General features: G+C 40.6%; 1 protein-coding gene across 3 annotated transcripts in view; it reads right to left on the bottom strand.

The window, feature by feature from the left end:
- Positions 1-19,150, bottom strand: part of tbc1d22a (TBC1 domain family, member 22a) — a 185,375-nt gene that overhangs the window by 160,605 nt on the left and 5,620 nt on the right. For all 3 annotated transcript variants that reach the window (XM_057323906.1, XM_057323905.1, XM_057323907.1), the window contains exon 4: positions 15,307-15,486. In XM_057323906.1, the coding sequence (XP_057179889.1) occupies positions 15,307-15,486 (180 nt within the window). The remainder of the gene's footprint in view (positions 1-15,306; positions 15,487-19,150) is intronic.

Below are 19,150 nucleotides of genomic sequence, written 5' to 3'. Positions count from 1 at the left end.
GTGCTGAAGGCTGCGTCGGTGAATCTCTGTCAGACAGCGCATCCGTGTTAAGTTCTCTTTCATGCTTGAATGGATAAAACCATACAAGATTATGTCAGAAAGCCCGTTTTGTCTAGCATTTTCTTAAGCAAGACTTCAAAGTGTAAAATAAAATCTTAAATGAATGCAAAGAGATGAGAAAATAGGAGTGCGGTGACGGTCAGATCTGCATACTGAGACAGCTCTTAAAGGGGCCACGTTCGTAAACGTGCTGCTGTGACTCCTGTCACTAATGTTAATCAAAGAACAAAATAAAAGAAGAAATCAATGTGATTTTGTAGCTTTAATCAGAATTCTTCTGCATTTAATTTATAATTTAGCATTAAAGACTGTAAAGTGTTTGAGAACTTCCTTCAATTTCTGTATATTTCATGATAGCTCTCAATTATATTGTTGAATGGCTATAATTAATGTTAAAATAATCAATTTAATAGAGACATCAGTTACAGTACTAATATCAAAATGTTTTCTTTCATTCATAAAATGACACTGTTAAAGAAATATGTAGTTTCTACATCAATTTGAAGATTAAATGTGAAATTATTCAAATGTAAAAGTATATTTTAAAATGTGTGATTAATCAGATTATTTTTTTTAATCGAATGACAGCACTACTAAAAATGAAATGTCCCTAATTTATCCATCTGTATGTAACAATGTCTTTTGTCAGTTATCTGCCTATTCATGTTGAACTACACTTGCACATTTCTGCCTGTGCTACCAAACTTTAAACCTCTCTAGCACCAGTGCTATGTGCAAAAAAAGATAACTTACATCCTTAACACTAATAATAATTACTGCTTGCCTTTGTTTAAAGCAGTCACAGAGAGTAGGCCTATAACCAAATTCAGGCGGCCAAAGCGGACACTAGTTAAAATGCTTAGAAGCAAACTTGACCAATCTAAATCCGAAACAATTATATTGATTATATTATATTTCAAATGAAATATCTTTTTTTTATCTTTGGACAAGTAATTTTTGTACTCGGACAAGTGAATGTCAAATTTACTTGTCCGAAGGACAACCACATGACAATGCTTAATGTCAAACCCTGAGATTAATTTCCGACTATATTAGACAGCCCGTTTAACGTTTTATTTTGGTATTGCATCACTCATAGCTCTAACATTTAAAATAGAGTTTAGGAAGATGTATGTAACTGTAAGCATTTGACTGGAGTTGTTCCGGTTTTTGGACATTAGGGGTCACTATTGCTATCTTTGTCTATCCTTTGTTTTAGTCATTGTTTTCACCTGTGCCTCATTTGCCCTGTGTGTATTTAAACTCCTAGTTTCCTTTAGTTCTTTGCTCTGTGTTTGAAGGTTAGAACCCTATCTTGGATAGTTGTCATACTTTTTGTGGTTACACTGAGATTTATCTTTTGATGCCTTTTTGTTTACCCATTGGAGCGATTGGGATTACTTTTTGAGTCTTTTTGTTTGCATACAGTTTTTCCTTGTGGATTTACCTTTTTTTTGACTTTGTGGATTTACCTTTTTGCTGTGTGGCATTATCTTCATTTCTTGGGATTATTTTTGTCATTGTGGATTATATTTTTGCATGGAGTATTTTCGCCTTTTATATTAAAGTTCATCTCTGGTATCACTGTGTCTGCCTCATCTTCTGGGTTCCACCGACCTCTTCTGGCTCATTCTATTGAGCAACGGTTTACCACACCGGAGACCCGAGTTCGTGACCGGGTCCTGACAGAAACACAGAGCCAACATGAACCCAGAGGCAAACAGTACCCAGGAGCTCCTCACCACGTTGGCCCATCACAAAGGAGCTGTCCAACTTCACGAAACTGCTCTGGTTCAGCTAGAGGCCTTGATGGCTAGACACTCCCAACTTCTGGCGGAGATGCTGGCCTCCATTAAACAGATGTCTGAGCGACTTCCCTCGACAACTTCTCCCGCTCAACTGCCTGCTCCTATTCAAGTGCCTGTGGCAGTCAACCCTTTGGCTGAACCTCGTCTGCCCTCTCCTCAGCGGTTCTCATGTGATCCTAGTGCTTGTAAAGGTTTCCTCACACAATGTTTCCTCTCCTTCGAGCTGCAACCCTTGTCGTTCCCTACAGATCGGTCCAAAATCGCATACATCATCACCCTGCTGTCGGACAAAGCCCTGGCCTGGGCCACTGCCGTGTGGGAAGCTCAAAGTTCCTGCTGTGCCAGCTACCCTGCCTTCGTTGAGGAATTCAAACGGGTCTTCCAAGATTCTACCAGTGGTTCTGATTCAGCCAAGCAGCTTTTGACCCTCCGTCAAGGCTGGCACAGCGTCATGGACTATGCCATCCAGTTCCGCACAGTGGCAGCTACGAGTGGCTGGAACAACGAGGCACTTACAGTATGCTTCCAGAAGGGTCTCTCCAAGGTCATTCAAGATGAACTGGCTACCCGGGAACTACCGGACAATCTCGAGTCTCTGATCAAGCTGGCTTCGCGTATTGACCAACGCCTGAGAGAGAGCTTAACCAGAGATCCCGTACCGTAATTCCCAAGTCCCTACCTTCATGCCCGCTGGCTCCACCGGAACCCATGCAGATCGGATGCATCTCCCAGGCTGAAAGAGACCGCCGGATGAGGGAGCACTGCTGTCTGTATTGCGGCAAACCGGGTCACTTCCGCTCCTCATGTTCTGGACTCCGGGGAAACGCTCCGTCCCGTACAGGTCTGGGAGAACTGTAACGGGAAACATCACCACCTCCCACCCATCCAACTCCTGTCTCCTCATCCCAGTCACCCTTTCCTGGAACGGCCACGAGTTGTCGCTTCGAGCACTGTTGGACTGTGGAGCAGCAGGGAATTTCATGGACGGTACCTGGGCAAAGGAGAACAGTATTTCATCAGACTTTCTCGAGAACCCCATAAGGATCGCCACACTGGATGGGAGGCCCCTAGGACCTGGATTTGTTACCCGTGCTACTACCCCTTTGCGGCTTTCAGTTTCCCAACATCAGGAAATGATCAGCTTTCACCTCATCCCCTGTTCCGAGTTCCCCCTTGTACTTGGTTACCCCTGGCTGCACCGTCATAACCCTAACATAGACTGGTCGGTGGGGGCTATCAAGCAGTGGGGCCCTACGTGTCAAGCCACTTGTCTTTTCGAGTTCCCTGAGTCCCTCTCCCGAGACTTTAGAGTCTATCGACCTGTCTCAAGTTCCCGAGTGTTACCATGACCTTAAGCTGGTATTTAGTAAGCTAAGGGCTGCCACGCTTCCACCTCATAGGCATTATGATTGTCCTATCGACCTGCTTCCGGGCACTTCTCCCCCCAGGGGTCGGATCTTTTCCTTATCCCCTCCTGAGCGAACAGCCATGGATAGCTACATCAAGGAGGCACAGGCAGCAGGACTCATTCGCTCATCCACTTCACCCGCGGGAGCAGGGTTTTTCTTTGTGGCCAAAAAAGACGGCGGATTACGCCCTTGCATCGACTATCGGGGACTCAATGCAATAACCATTCGTAACCGCTACCCCCTACCCTTCGTGGCCACAGCCTTCGAGCCGCTCCAGGGATCAGCCGTTTTCACCAAGCTCGACCTGCAGAATGCTTACCATCTCGTGCGGATCAGGCATGGGGACGAATGGAAGACCGCTTCAACACACCCACCGGTCATTATGAGTACTTGGTGATGCCTTTCGGTCTGACCAACGCCCCGGCTGTATTCCAAGCGCTCATCAATGATGTACTTAGAGACATGTTGAACATCTTTGTGTTTGTTTACCTGGATGATATTCTCATTTTTTCGAGGTTCCTCCAGGAACACACGACACATGTCAGACAAGTACTCAAACGCTTCCTGGACAGTCATTTGTACGTGAAATCAGAGAAATACGAATTCCATGCTTCCCGAGTGCAGTTCCTAGGATTCGTGGTGGAACCCGGTCGCATCCAAATAGATCCCAGGAAGGTTCAGGAGGTAGCGGATTGGCCGATCCCTAAGAACCTTAAAGAAGTCCAACGATTCTTGGGCTTAATGAACTTTTACCGAAAGTTTATCAAGAACTTCAGTTCGATCGCGGCCCCTCTCTCGGCCTTAACCAAGGGTGGCAAGACAGGTTTTCTATGGGGTACAGAAACAGAGAAGGCCTTCCAAGAGCTCAAGCTACGCATTCTCTCTGCTCCCATTCTGACACTACCTATGGCGGATGAACCTTTTGTGGTGGAGGTAGATGCCTCGGAAGTTGGTGTTGGAGCTGTGCTGTTTCAGAGGGGTGAAGACAAGAAGCTCCATCCTTGCACCTTCTTTTCGCACTGACTTACTCCAGCCAAGAGAAACTACGATGTGGGGGATCGTGAACTCCTAGCGGTGAAGATGGCATTAGAGGAGTGGAGACACTGGCTTGAAGGAGCTTCTCAGCCATTTCAAGTACTCACGGACCACAAAAATCTGGAGTAGATTCAGCAGGCAAAACGGTTGAACTCCAGACAAGCTCGGTGGTCTCTTTTCTTTAACTAATTTCAGTCCATCCTTACCTACCGACCCGGGTCGAAGAACCTCAAGCTGGATGCGTTATCCCGAGTCTACGCTCAGGTCACTCGAGAAGATACAGACATGCCCGTCCTTCCCAGCACAAAGATCGTGGCCCCTAACTCGTGGCAACTTGAGGACACCGTTAGACGAGCCCAAGCCACTGAACAGGGTCCAAGAGGGGGTCCTGCCAATCGACTGTTTGTTCCCAAGGCGGTGCGGTCTAAGGTCCTTCTGTGGGCACACTCCTCTCGTCTTACCTGTCACCCGGGCACTGGTCGCAACTTAGAGTTTGTTCAGCGGAAGTTCTGGTGGCCAACCATAAAAAGGAAGACGTTACCACCTTTGTCAAGGCGTGTCCCGTGTGCTGCCAAGGAAAACCTTCTCACCAACGCCCTCAAGGACTTCTTCACCCTTCATCCATTCCCCAACGGCCTTGGTCCCATATCTCCCAGGATTTCATAACTGGTCTTCGCCCGTACCAGGGTAATACAGCCATCCTGGTCATTATCGACAGATTTTCCAAGGCAACTAGGTTCGTTCCTTTGCCCAAATTACCTTCCGCTAAGGAAACAGCGGAACTGGTGATTAATCACGTGTTACGAGTCTTTGGCCTCCCCCAGGATATGGTTTCCGATAGGGGTCCCCAGTTCTCCTCAAGGTTTTGGAAGGCTTTCTGTCAGCTCATAGGATCCACCTATGTCCCCTTTCAAGAGTCAGTTTGGCTATGCACCTCCATTGTTTCCTGACCAGGAGGCAGAAGTCAGAGTACCCTCGGCCGTGAAATTCGTGAAACGTTGTCGACTTACCTGGAAGAAGACCCGGCTTAAACTTCTGCAGTCCTTTCAGCGATACCAACAGCAGGCCAACAGACATCGCCGCCCCAGCCCTTCCTTGCGTCCTGGCCAGAAGGTCTGGCTGTCCACTGGGAACTTGCCACTACGGGTGGAGTCTCGCAAGCTGTCTCAGAGGTTCATTGGCCCCTTCAAAGTTGCCAGGAGAGTTAACCCCGTCACCTATCGTCTACACTTGCCCAGATCTCTCAAAATTAACCCCACTTTTCATGTGTATTTGTTAAAACCCGTTGTTTTTTCTCCTCTCGTCCCAGCAGGCAGATCTCCCCCTCTGCCCCGTGTCATCGGGGGGCAACCAGCTTACACCGTCCGCCGGATACTCGACTCCCGTCGGGTGCAGCGGTCCTGGCAGTATCTAGTGGACTGGGAAGGTTACGGTCCCGAGGAGCGCTCCTGGGTTCCTGCCAAGGACATTCTGGACCCTGACCTCATTCGTCAATTCAGGGTCCTCCATCCCGAGAAAACTGGTGGGAACGTCAGAAGCCATTCCTAGAGGGGGGATTCTGTCAGCTTTTGACTGGAGTTGTTCCGGTTTTTGGACATTAGGGTTCACTATTGCTATCTTTGTATATCCTTCGTTTTAGTCATTGTTTTCACCTGTGCCTCATTTGCCCTGTGTGTATTTAAACTCCTAGTTTCCTTTAGTTCTTTGCTCTGTGTTTGAAGGTTAGTACCCTATCTAGGATAGTTGTCATACTTTTTGTGGTTACACTGAGATTTATCTTTTGATGCCTTTTTGTTTACCCATTGGAGCGATTGGATTACCTTTTGAGTCTTTTTGTTTGCATCCAGTTTTTCCTTGTGGATTTACCTTTTTTTGACTTTGTGGATTTACCTTTTTGCTGTGTGGCATTATCTTCATTTCTTGGGATTATTTTTGTCCTTGTGGATTATATTTTTGCCTGGAGTATTTTCGCCTTTTATATTAAAATTCATCTCCGGTATCACTGTGTCTGCCTCATCTTCTGGGTTCCACCGACCTCTTGTGGCCCATTCTATTGAGCAACGGTTTACCACACCGGAGACCCGAGTTCGTGACCGGGTCCTGACAGTAACCACAATCATTAGCTTTCATTAGGTCTTAAAGCCTCGTCTCTTGTCAAAAGGCTCAACGCGACAGCAGACTTTGATGAACACTGCTGGCAGCAGCGACGTCTGTGTCCGTACCATTCTTATCAATGACAGCGTAATCTCGTATCTCCCTGCTCCCAAGTCATAAACCTTGTATCTCCGATTAAACATGGTTTTGGGGAAATGTTGTGTTAATGTTGGTAGACAACAGTATATGATAGCAATATAAGGTATAATACCAACTTTAACGATACAATGTTTAATAACTCAAAAAATATGCAGTTTTTATAATTTCCTGAAAAATAATGGTTTTGGAGATGCGAGGATTCTGCCCGACAGCGACGATATATATATATATATACACACAGTACAGTACGGTATCCCTATGCACAGTTCTACATTACTTAGTAACTAAATACAGTTTGCTGAGATCTTGAACTTCTATTCTTCTGCATCCACATAATCCATCCACCTCTTCCATAAATTAACTCCCTTTTGTTTTTCAGTCTTAATGTAAAAGTGAGCGATTCCATCCTTTGTATCTCAGATATAATTCCTCTCCAGTCTTCCCAATTCCTCTGTAACTCTTTGTACTGGGGTAATGAAAAAACAGATAATATTTTCCAGGCAAAAAGCCTCCACTGGTAAGAGCATGTAGTTTGCCACTGAAGTTTACACAAAGTTTTCCAATCTTCTTCTTTTATTGACAAATTTCCTTCTTTTTCCCAAGTTGTTTTAATATGGTAAGTGGAATCTAATTGTTGATTTTTGAGATTTATATAATTTTGAAATAATTTTACAGATTTTTGTGGCCTTGTGAGCAAGCAAAAATATATTTACAAAATCAGTTCCCTTCTTTATTTATTGACATGTTGAAATAATGCCTTATTTGGAAATATTTATATAGATCTCTAATATTCAAATCAAATTTTCTTTTAAATTCCTGAAATGTTAATAAATTTGTAATAGTGTAATATGATGTTACTCCTTTCTCGATCAACTGTTTGAAGGTATTATCTAGTTTATTTGGAGTGAAGTATCGTATATGCTCCACCTCAAGATTGTTAAAGGACTTCCTAATTTGTATTCTTTGATTGTTTCGGTCCATATTTCCAGAGTAGTCATAATCAATGGGTGTCTTTTAGCAATATAAGTGGTTAATAATTTTGTATCCTGCATTACTGCTTGGACTGGTATTTCTGAAAAAAAGGATCATTCAATTTGTTTCCATCTAGCTTTGTATTCTGAATTACACCAGAAAACTATGGACCTTAACTGGGCAGCTATATAATAATCCTTAAAGGCCGGAAGAGCCAAACCCCCTCTGTCTTTGGGTAACTGGACAGTCCTATACCGAATTCTGGGCTTTTTGCCTTTCCAAATAAAACTTGTAACCCACTTGTCCCATTCTTTAAATTGTTCTTCAGAAATCTTTACTGGGAGTGCCTGAAACAATTATAAAAGTCTAGGAAGCATGTTCATTTTAATTATATTGGCTCTCTCTCCTAAATCTAAGAATGGAATTGCATTCCACCTCTGCATATCTTTCTGTATTTTAATGTTTAGAGGTTTAGAATTCACTTCTAGCAACTTATTAGTATCTTTAGGTAAATAAATACCCAAAAATTTAATTACCTCTGTGTTATAATGGATCTTAAATTTATTACTTATGTCTTCTAAGGGTATAAAATTATAGCAGATAACCTCTGTTTTTTTTTATTCAGCCTATATCCTGAGAGCCAAATGTATCTAACATTGACATGAGATTTACAAATGATGTTGCCGGATCTTCAAGATATATGAGCACATCTTCTGCGAACATGGCTATATTATGTTCGTCTCCTCCTATGATATCATAGACCTATGATATGACCATCAGGCTTTTTCAGCATCGAGGCTCACTATCATTGCTGGTGTGTTAGCTTCTTGGATATGTTTCATTATGTGTAGTGTACGTCTGGCACTGTCCTGTGTTTGTCGTTGTAAAGTAAAAACCTGTCTGGTCATAGTGTATTAGTTCTGGCAGTAATTTTTTTATTCTTCTGGTCAGTATGGCTGTATATAACTTATAGTCTACATTTAGGACAGATACGGGCCTGTAGGAGCTACAATCTAGTTGGTCTTTTCCTTCCTTTGGAATAGGTGAGATAATAGCCTCTTTCCAAGACATAGGAATAACCCTGAAGAGCTGTATTGGAGGCAGGTAGAAGAATAGGAATTAACTGTTCCTTAAACTTTTTATACCATTCGGCCCTATAGCCATCTGTGAGTCTAGCTTTCTGATTTAGTAATTCTCCTGCGGTTATTTCCTGCATTAAATTTGTATTTTGTTCTTTTTTTACCTTGGGTAAATTTAATGAGAAAGTGTCAATCTCTATTTCGGGTTTACTTGCATTTGTTTTTTTGTAAAAGTTTTCAAATTGTTTATGTATTTCTGACTATTTGTATATATTTTTTTGTCTCAGGGTCTCTAATTTTATAAATTGTACTATCTGTTTGTTGTTAAACGAGTTTGTGGGCTAAAAGTTTCATCGATTTGCTACCTGCTTCGTAACAACTTTTCTGTTACGGTGTCATGTATCTCATTAATTTCCTCTTTTATCTTTTTAATTTATTTTTGTAAACCTGGTCTTTGAGTTTGTTTATTCTTATGTTCCATTTCTAATTCTTTTAGGTTAAATTGTAGTTTATTGAACTTGTCCTGCCTTAATTTCTTGGCTAAAGTAGCTTTACAGGCATCCCAAAGTATTGCTGGGGATACTTCATCATTGTTATTCTCATTCAAGTAATAATGAATTTCGACTTTAATTCGTGTTACGAATTGGGAATTATTTAACATACTTGAATTCAATCTGCATATTGTTTGTTTCCGAGTTTTATTTAAATTTATTGATGCGTATACTGGGGCATGATCAGACAGATCCATTGTTCATATGCTACATTTAGTAACCCTATGTCTATCTTTTGCAAATATAAACAGATAATCTAGTCTTGAAAATTTTGAGTGTGGGTGAGAGTAGTGGGTATAATCTCGTCCTTTGGGGAAAAACTCCCTCCATAGGTCAATCAGACCGCCCTCTTTTAAAAGGACTTTAATTTTTTTTACCATTGAAAACGGTCCATCCGACAGTTTAGAGGTATCTAATTTTGAGTTGAGAATAACGTTAAAATCTCCCCCACAAACTAAAGTACCCTGTGACTCCGTAAAGATCATCTTAAATATTTTCTTGAAGAACTTGAATTTAGAGTAAACATTTACAAATGTAACTAGTTCTCCCTCAATTTGACCTTTGATTAAGATATAACGCCCCACTTTGTCCTCAATTGCAGACTGATGGCAGGGCTCTAGAGTGCGACCAATTTGGTCGCACATGCGACCTAATTTCTCAATGGTGCGACTAAAAAAAATCTGAGGTCGCAACGGTGCGACCAGCCGTTCGAGGGGGAAAAAAGTCTCTGCGAAAGTCTCCCTGTGGTTCAACAACAGACATATTAGGCCCATATCGTGGTCTAAACCAATCAGAGATAGTGAAGGGCGGACCCCCCTCTGATTGGCCGTGGTCCAGATATTCCTGTACATGTGTATATTTGAAAATGCTGTGCTGCAGTCGGACAGAGAGGTAAATAGCCTATAGGCCCGTCAGATAAACAGAGTGGATGTAGCCGCGGATGATGAGAGAAGATGAAAAGAACGATTGACAACTTTTTCGTTAAGAATGTTAAGTTAAGGCCTGATCCGTCCGAAAATCATAACCAATGCTCCGACACGCTAGACTGCGACTAAATGGTCTCATTTTGCGACAAATTTTCCTGCCAGTGCGACAAGTTTTTCTTAATGGTCGCACCGGTGCGACTGTCAAACTGATCAATATATAATTTTTGCGTATTATAAATTTAATTCGCAGAAATGTTATATTGCGCAAGCTGCGCATTCAGTCACTCATTTTCGTCTCCCCTCCTTCAACCATTCACTTATCTATCAGTGCCCCGCCCCCAAAGACATAGTTCGCAGGTTACGGGTAAGAGGCGAAGGACCGAAAGAGCAGACGAGTGAAGCGCTCAATCTTGCAACTTAAATAAATATGCAGAATACAAGAATTTCCCCTGCTAAGGTACAAAACAGCAAATATAACGAAATGTGTTGCAAGTATTGTATGCATGTGAAGCTAATGCAGGAAACTTGTGTTTAAACTTTAAGCACTGAACTATTGTATAAAGATCTCTAACAATACTGCAAAGCATACAAAACGTTATACATCACGCTAAATACTATTTATTTGTGAGTCGCTATTGATAGAAGCCAAACGTGTATCAATGCAGCTTTCATGAAGAATAATCACTAAAAGCCTTCAGGTCTCGTGGGTTGTTTGAGATATGCGCGCGCCCAGAGAGTCGGAGCACAAAATACTAAACGGAGTTCTCTTTCACGCCTTCTTACTCTGAAACGGACATATTAACACAAAATAACCTAAAAATTCCCATATTAACAAGAAACCTTGTAAAGGTATTCAGTTTGTTTCGTGACCAAACAGTTGGGAAACAAAACACGTGTTCCAGTATATTGCGCGAGCTCTTAAAGGGGCAGCAGCATAATAAAGATCTCTGTTTATAATGTTCATCAAACAACAACGGACGGGCCCAAAAACACTCACTGATATTAAAGGAATTGTGTTCTCTTATAGGAGTCGTTCACAACAAATAAAGGAAGAAAGTAGCTTTAAGAAAGATGTGCTTTAAATATGGTAAAGTGTTGAAAGAGAGTTTACATATACTATAAAAATAATTCAATCATAAACAATGATTTGTATTAATTTCTAATTGATTTATTAATGTATTAAACACATTTTAATGAAGTTTTAGTGATTCTTTTTTCTTACCTCACCCCACGACTCTGGTGCTATCAAATTAAGGGCTGGTGCCACCAACTGAATAACTTGGTAGCACCAGTGCCACCTCTCTCAAGTGTTAGTCTAGAGCCCTGCTTTCTTGTAGAATTGTGCTTCAAATAAGAAACTTTATGTTGACCAGATTGTTAGTTAATCATTTACAAGTCAATATTGCCTATATGGACAGCGATTAAAAAAAAGTGAACTTGTAAAACTGCGGTGTTAAATGCGATGCGGTCAAACATTTGGGTGCATCTACCTTTTGTGCTGGTGCACCTAAGAAAAAAAGTGAGGCGCACCAGTGCAACCAGTGCAAAAAGTTAGTCTAGAGCCCTGGATGGTCATATCTGAGTTTATTTGATATTAGGATAGCCACACCCCTCCTCCTAACGGATAAGTGTGATGATGAAAATACAAATTTAAAACCATTTCTAGCCAATTTATAATGTTCTGTTTGATTTAAATGGGTCTCTTGCAGAAATGCTACCTGTACTTTATCTCTTTTAAATTTCGAAAATATTTTGCTCCTTTTAATGGGATTGCGGACTCCATTTATATTATAAGTCGCTAATTTAAATGACTGTTATGGTTCATTGATATGTAGTGCTGGGTTCATTTAGACATACATAAAAATTAACTAGACCGTGAATACAGTATAATTTCCCTGTACTGCATGACATTTTAACATTGAACAACATATCAACGTTTTCCATAACAAATGGAACACAAAAAGAAAAAAGGAACAAAAAAGAACTTCCACACAGTAAAATCGCCAGTGTTAAAAAAAGTAAAATTAACACGGACAGTGTATATATAATCCACACTCTCAAAGTGTGGATTATATAAACACTGTGAGTGTTAATTTGACCTTTTTTAACACTGGCGATTTTGCTGTGCACCCATGGGATCCCCAATGTATGGATCCTTCTCAAGCTTTGGTGGTAATTTTTCGGAGTGAGGGACCTCACTGGCAATAGCACAGTTGTTTAACAGTTTGTTGTACAGATGTATTTTCTCCCCACTTAAATTTTTAAATTCCAAACAAAATAAATTATTTTCAAAAAGGCTAACGTTTTTACTCGATTGAAACTGTTCTCGTTTAGTTTAAAATAACATATGGAAAGGTAGAGTCTGACCTGTTATTGTACACTCCCGTTTTTTTTTGTCAACCGAATTGACGTTAAAAAATTTAGGGAGCATCAAAGTTTCAGTCATTTTCGTCTAAACCTTTTCAGTCGTTCCGCGAAATTCGGTGTTCCGCTGGATTACTTCGACACCTTTTAGTTGTCCAGGTTCGTTGCTGTAGACGCTCCAGCAGGGTCTTTTGCAGTTGGACAACGTCAACTAGAAAGCCTCTGTCTTTCAAATCCTTTGTTGCCTCCTCCGCTGAGTTGTATAGAACAGTTTCTCCATCGTAAAACACCCGAAGCTTCGCCGGGTACGGAGTCTGGAACCGGATCTTCCTGTCCTTTAGTGCTTTCTTTGCTTGTATGTACTCTTTGCGTTTTTTCAGGACATCTGGGGGGTAATCATGGTCGAAAGTAATTTGGGCGTTGTTCCATTTTAGTCCTCCTTTTCTCCACACCTGTCTGAGAATTTCCTCTTTTGTTTTGTAGCAATTTTGCAACAATGGAGTGAGGTTTTGCGGGGTCGGTCGGTTTCGGCGCCAAAGCCCTTTGCGCTCACTGAATATGAAGGTCTGTCCCTGGCTCAAGCCCCAGTACATTTTTCAGTAATTCCTCCACAAATCCAATAGCAGATGAACCGCTTTTGTTATCCTCTATTTTCACATCTGGACCTGCCATCTTGAATTATTAGCTTAACCTCGACACTTTTATTTCTTTAGGTATTCTTTCCTCTGCCTCCATGATGCGACCTTCGGCTTCTTCAATCCTCTTGACGGTGTCGTTTAAATCCTCCTTGATTTCGGCGAGTTTTTCATTGTTTTCCTTAGTAAAGTCTCTTAGTTCTTCCACAATTTTTGCCAAGCTAGTTGTGTCCTGTGTATTAGCATATCGGTTCTCAGCAAGCTCTGTTTCGCCCGAGTCTTCCATGAAATCCCCTTTCTCTTGGCGTCCCGGCATTTTCTTTTGCCTAGCCCTGGTTTCCATCCCAGCTCCACATTCCATTGCTTCGGTGTATTTCTATTTTTTTCGATATTTGGTTGTTTGGGAGCTTTTCAAACGTTTTTGTGGGAAGAGTGACTCTCTCACGCTGCCATCACTGATTGCTCGCCACCGGAAGTCCATCAACATATTGTATTTTAATGATAACATTAGTACATTTACACAGAAATTACATATTTTATTGTCACTGTATGGTCTCTGTCTATAGTATATATTGCATAATATACAGTATATATATATATATATATATATATATTTAATATAACATATATAAAGATAGGATTGGCTAACTTTCCATCCAAATTATTTTGCATTTCCGGACAACAAGAGAATTCTTTCAAATAAAAATTGTAGTTTTGTGGCATTTCATTCATTTCTATCAGCTTTAAGGTCATCGACTAAGATATTCCTTACAGATGATTTGCTCCTTGAAAATCGACAGAAAATACTGTTAACTTATCCTGAACTCAGGGGCATATAAAGAATTTGTGACTTATACATTTCTTCAAGATTTCTATAATAAGAATGCCTATCCCCTAATATTACCAGCCACTAAAGGTTGGTAGCAACTTAAAAAAGGGAGAGTTCTAATACCCAAACGTCTTGATTCAGTAAGAAATAAGTCAATACAAGAACTGTGCTCAAACTGCGCTCATAAAGTGATTTTTTGGGGGGTTCTTTAAGTTACAATCGCTCACTGATAGAAAAGGGTCTGCTGTCTTGTGGAGGGATAGGAAATCATTATCATGCTGGAGATCCCAGTTTAATTATAGATTTCATTCATATTTCATTCCGCCGCTGCACATCTAACTCGTCATTTTAGATATCTAATAACAGCAACAGCAGATAAACTGATAGAGGGACACCCTGAGAGCCAGTCATCCAAAACCAGAACTGACACTTCAACGTCCAGTGGCCTGTCAACATCTACACTATCCAGACTTCATGGATCTGTCTTGTTTAAGCCCCAGAGGTTTTATTCAGCCAATGTGAAAGCCATGCAGAGCTTTAAGACTGTTGAAGTCAACATGAAATCATTTTATATTTATTCGAATAATATTTGAATTCCCAGGCATATTACGTATGAATTAATTGTGTTCATTATTCAAAATAAAAAAGCCAAATGAACAATGTAACTTCTCTCACTTTTCTGCTGATGAATAACATTACCCAGTAATATAATAGCTCACTAAAATAAAAAAGTAAAGCAAAGTAAAGTAAGTTAGACAGCTTGGGCGGAGCATCCATTAACTCCTCCCCTTCAACAGTCAGTCTGCTGCCAGTTACATTTCAAAATGCAACGGCTGTTTTTATACATCCAATCAAATCGCAGTGAAAAACACAAGCCACGACCACTATTTTTTCTCATTTTAAATTCCATATCACTCAGAAATGCATCACAACACTGAAGTAAAAACGATCGCAACTTCCGATTTACTGGGACTTTAAGCAAGTACAAAAATGTGTCTCCTTTACCTTACCCCAATTCGAAACAGTAACACCGTGTCTACACCGTAAGCGGCACAATAAAAGACAATAGAACACATTAGAAACGTTTATAACTTTAAATTTTGTCCACATTGGATGCGGCGCAACGTGAAACGACAAACCATTAAGAATAAGCCATTGTCATGTCGCGTTGCAGACACGGTGCAGACACGGTGCAAGCTTATCGTCATGGTTTACAATCTGAAATGTCAGATATGATTTTACGACATCAGATATGATTTTAAATATCCTGTCCACACTTTGCTTGAATAGGAAAAAGTCGACACTATGCTTGTCGATCTATTTTAGAAAGTTTTTCAAATTAATTTCAAAATGAAGGTTAATAAAGAAACCGGACAGTATCTTACCCAGATCAGTACTTGGCCCGGCCAGAACCTGTCTGAATTTGTCAAGTCGCGAAGCCTCTCTCTCTGTCATAGCTGGCGTTCCAGATGTGTTCTGATCTGCCATGCGGGCGACCAGTGGAATCACGGGCCTGTGAGGAAGTGATTGTTGTCTGTAGAGTCCTGTCCACTCTCCGCCCACCTCTGACCAGAAACACAAGAGAAAACACTGCTTTAATGACCATATTCACAGCACTGGCTGCCTTCTCCTACTCCGCCCATTAAACTTAATTACAGAGACTAAGTCTATTCCTGAAACATCCTGACAACAGGACATCATTTTGCTGGCAGGTCAGAGGAAGCTGTTGCCCAGCTAGTGGTAATGAAACACTTTTATGTCAACCAATATCTATTAAAGAGCCTGGGTAGATGGTCTTCCATGTCATGACTACACTGTGGAAATTGGAAATATCAGCAAGTACCATTTCATTAATAATCTGTAATAAAATGTCTAAAAAACACATTACACAAATTACATTTGACGGTAGACCAGCAGGTCACCTTATTCGATCAGATAAGCACGATCATTCTGATTGGCTGTTGGGCTTAGCTCTTCTCTTTTTTTGCATTTGTCATTACAATCCGCTTGTTAAGCCTGACGCCACGCACCACCATTTATGCAAGGTCATATACCGTTTCTGGGTCCAACCGCTCTATCAGATGCCACAGGAAAATAACAAAAAATGCTAATATACACTCATGGCATGATGTAAATCTCCCCAAAACCCCCAATCCAATACTTTATCTGCATAAGGAAATCACAAATGGCTACACTTGGATTCAGTTTTTACAAATTATTAAAACATTGATGTTGATTCTGTGAGCCTGGAGACTGTAGTGTACACCATGAGTTTATAAACGTTTCGCTTAAATATGTGACATGAATAAATAATGCTCTTAAACGGCTGTTTTAATAATATCCTCCAGTGAAATGAGTGGGGGTTTGGTCCCGGAAACAGTATTTCTTACATCACGACTTAACAAGCAGATACACAAATATTTTCACAAACCTCCTGTGTGGTAAGCGAAATTTGTGTGAAATTGATAAACAAGCGCAGCTTTATTTTTTCCTAACCCAGCAGTCAACTTTTCCAGTTTGCAGTTTTGAGTAATAAATACACATAATGTAGTGTTTCAAATCTTCTCAAAAAGTATGAGTAAGGACCCAGATTTTATGTTGGATCAAGTACAGTGCCAAACCTTTTACCAATCCTGTTCATGCATTTTTGAGAGTGAGGATGTCACATAACCGGTACAAATTGCTTAATTTAGTCAGTTTCAAGTCACACATGTGTTTGAGGCAAAGTACCATTGAGGTTAATAGTACAACAAAGGGAATGGTGTCTTTTTTCTTTTTAAAAGCTGATAAACCAGCTTTATTCTGGAGGATTATAAGGTTGAATGGACTTTATTACTTGCATTTAACATTTGTTTATTCCTGTCCATGACCCAGCACAGATCTTCACCCCTGGCCTGTGACCTACTAGTTGAGAATCATGTGCCTTTTGGAGCTTCATAAAGTCTGTGCCTGTGTCTGTGTTTTCATAAAAATCTCTGTTTAGCTGAAGAAAGGAGGCTGAATACATCTGGAATGACTCAAGAGGTTGAGTAAATAAGAGAATTAATTCATTTTTGGCTTCTTCTTTTAGAAAACCATTAAAGTTACATTGTTGTAATTGTACTTCATAATTAAAAGGAAAGTTCACCCAGAGGTGTAAATTCTGGCATCATTTACTCACCCTCAGATTGTTGCAAACCTGTATGAATTTCTTTGTTCTGCTAAACACAAAGTAAGATATTTGGAAGAATGTTAGTAACCAAACAGATATCATCCCCCAATGACTCCCATAGTATTTATTTTCCCTACTATGGCAGTAAATGGGGGGTGAGATCTGTTTGGTTGCTGACATTCTTCCAGATCTTCCTTTGTGTTCTGCAGAACAAAGAAATGTATAAAGGTTTGGAACAACCTGGAGTTAAATGATGACGGAATTTTCATTTTTAGGTGAACTATCACTTTAAACCTTTTTAATGAAATACTTCAAAAGCAACATTACTTTTGGCTATGGTATCAAGAATTGTGAAATTTCATTAATATTGGTATTTCGGTATCACTTCAAACTGCTGCACGTGTAATTGTAATTATTTGTTAGAGGCATTAAATTTCAGAGGTTTTTCTGACATCAAAATGTAAATGTTTTTAATATTTAATGATCTTTTAATCAGCCCTTTAGAAATGACACTGCATGACTAAGCCTGAATGTGAAAACAAAAGTGCTATTATAAAAGAGGCGATACACATCAACAGAGGAAGTCCATTTTCACAGTCCATCGCTGCTGAGGCTAGCAACACAAAAGACGGACACAGAACTGTCCGTGCTGGTACAGGTAGCAGCAGACGGCATCCATGTCCCTGTCTAAACTCAAGATTGACTGCATCTCAGATTTAAATTATCACTGCATTTACCGTGATATGAACAGCAGGGAATATGGCATTATTAAAATAAATATGCTTTTGTTATACTTGCTACACCTGAGCAATGTGAGTGGAGTGACAGCCCCATGAAAAAAACGCATAGTACGTAAACTGAATAAAGCTTGTAGTAAAAAAAAGTATTGACACTTCAGCGACACCCGTATACCTGGGCCACACAGGTTTTTAGACTACGTTTACACGTTTAAAAATCTGTTTTTTTTATTTTGCTCATATGTGACACAGATCTGGGTTCTGTTTACTGCATAACAGTGTGAACAGAACAAACCACATGGAATCCAATCTTTTTAAATCTGATCTGAGCCACTTCCATATGTAGTCCTAAATCAGATACAGGTCTGATATTTCACAATGAAACCTCAATCTGAATGGTCATTTCGGAATTTATGCAACTTTTGTGTCATTGTAGATCAACATGCGTCACAATTATGTGCCGATTCAAAGCTTCACACGCCATTCTGGTGACGGAAGTGCACCGTCAGCTGGGTTGCCAAACATTAAGCATCAGATTATAAACATAAACCCTTACGCATGCCTATATCACAAGTGAACGGCACGATGCGATGCAATAAAAATACTATAGAATCCATTATTATACGAAATTTTGCCACTTGATACGGCGCATTGCATCATGACAAACGCATTAATTGTTTTTATTGTCTTTTAAAGGCAGAATAGGTGATCCTTTCCAGAAACGTTTTTGTCATGCTGGTTGGAAATCGTTTTACATCCTGATAGCAATCAATAAGTAAAGTGGTCCAATGATATATTTATAATTATACATCGTCTGTGAAAGGCATAGGACCAAAAAAACGTTTGCCCAATCATTGCATTCGGTCCAAACACAATGATTGATTGAGTGTACATTTTCAGTCAACGTATTTTGCATCCCACTGCGCACCCTGTTCACGCAGACACAATACGTCATCAGCGCAGTCACATACGCTGTGCAGACACAGTGGGAGAATGGCAGGTAAACAGCTGGAACCTAACTTTCCCCTTGTTAAATGTGTGCAAGTTTGCAAGGGGCACTTGCAAAGGACGAACAAAAGGAAAGACCATCTTAAAAATTACCACCAAAAACGTCTAATCAACAAAGAGTTGAAAGCAGATTCCCTTCGCGGCCGCATTCCGGTCGCTGTCGGTCGGTTCGCGGTCACTTTCTGGGGGTTTTCCACTCGGTCTGTTCGCGATTGCATTTCGGATGTCTCACAGGAGATGGTTGTGAAAAACAGGAAAATCCTGGCCAAAACGGGAGTGTTGACAGATATATATTCGGTGTTGCTTTTCAACGCTGGGAGCAGCTATGGGAGT

This window comes from Triplophysa rosa, linkage group LG24, assembly GCF_024868665.1.
Source record: "Triplophysa rosa linkage group LG24, Trosa_1v2, whole genome shotgun sequence".
Lineage (NCBI taxonomy): Eukaryota > Metazoa > Chordata > Actinopteri > Cypriniformes > Nemacheilidae > Triplophysa > Triplophysa rosa.
The sequence above is the reverse complement of the archived record's forward strand: the minus strand, read 5'-3'. Positions and strand labels throughout refer to the sequence as shown.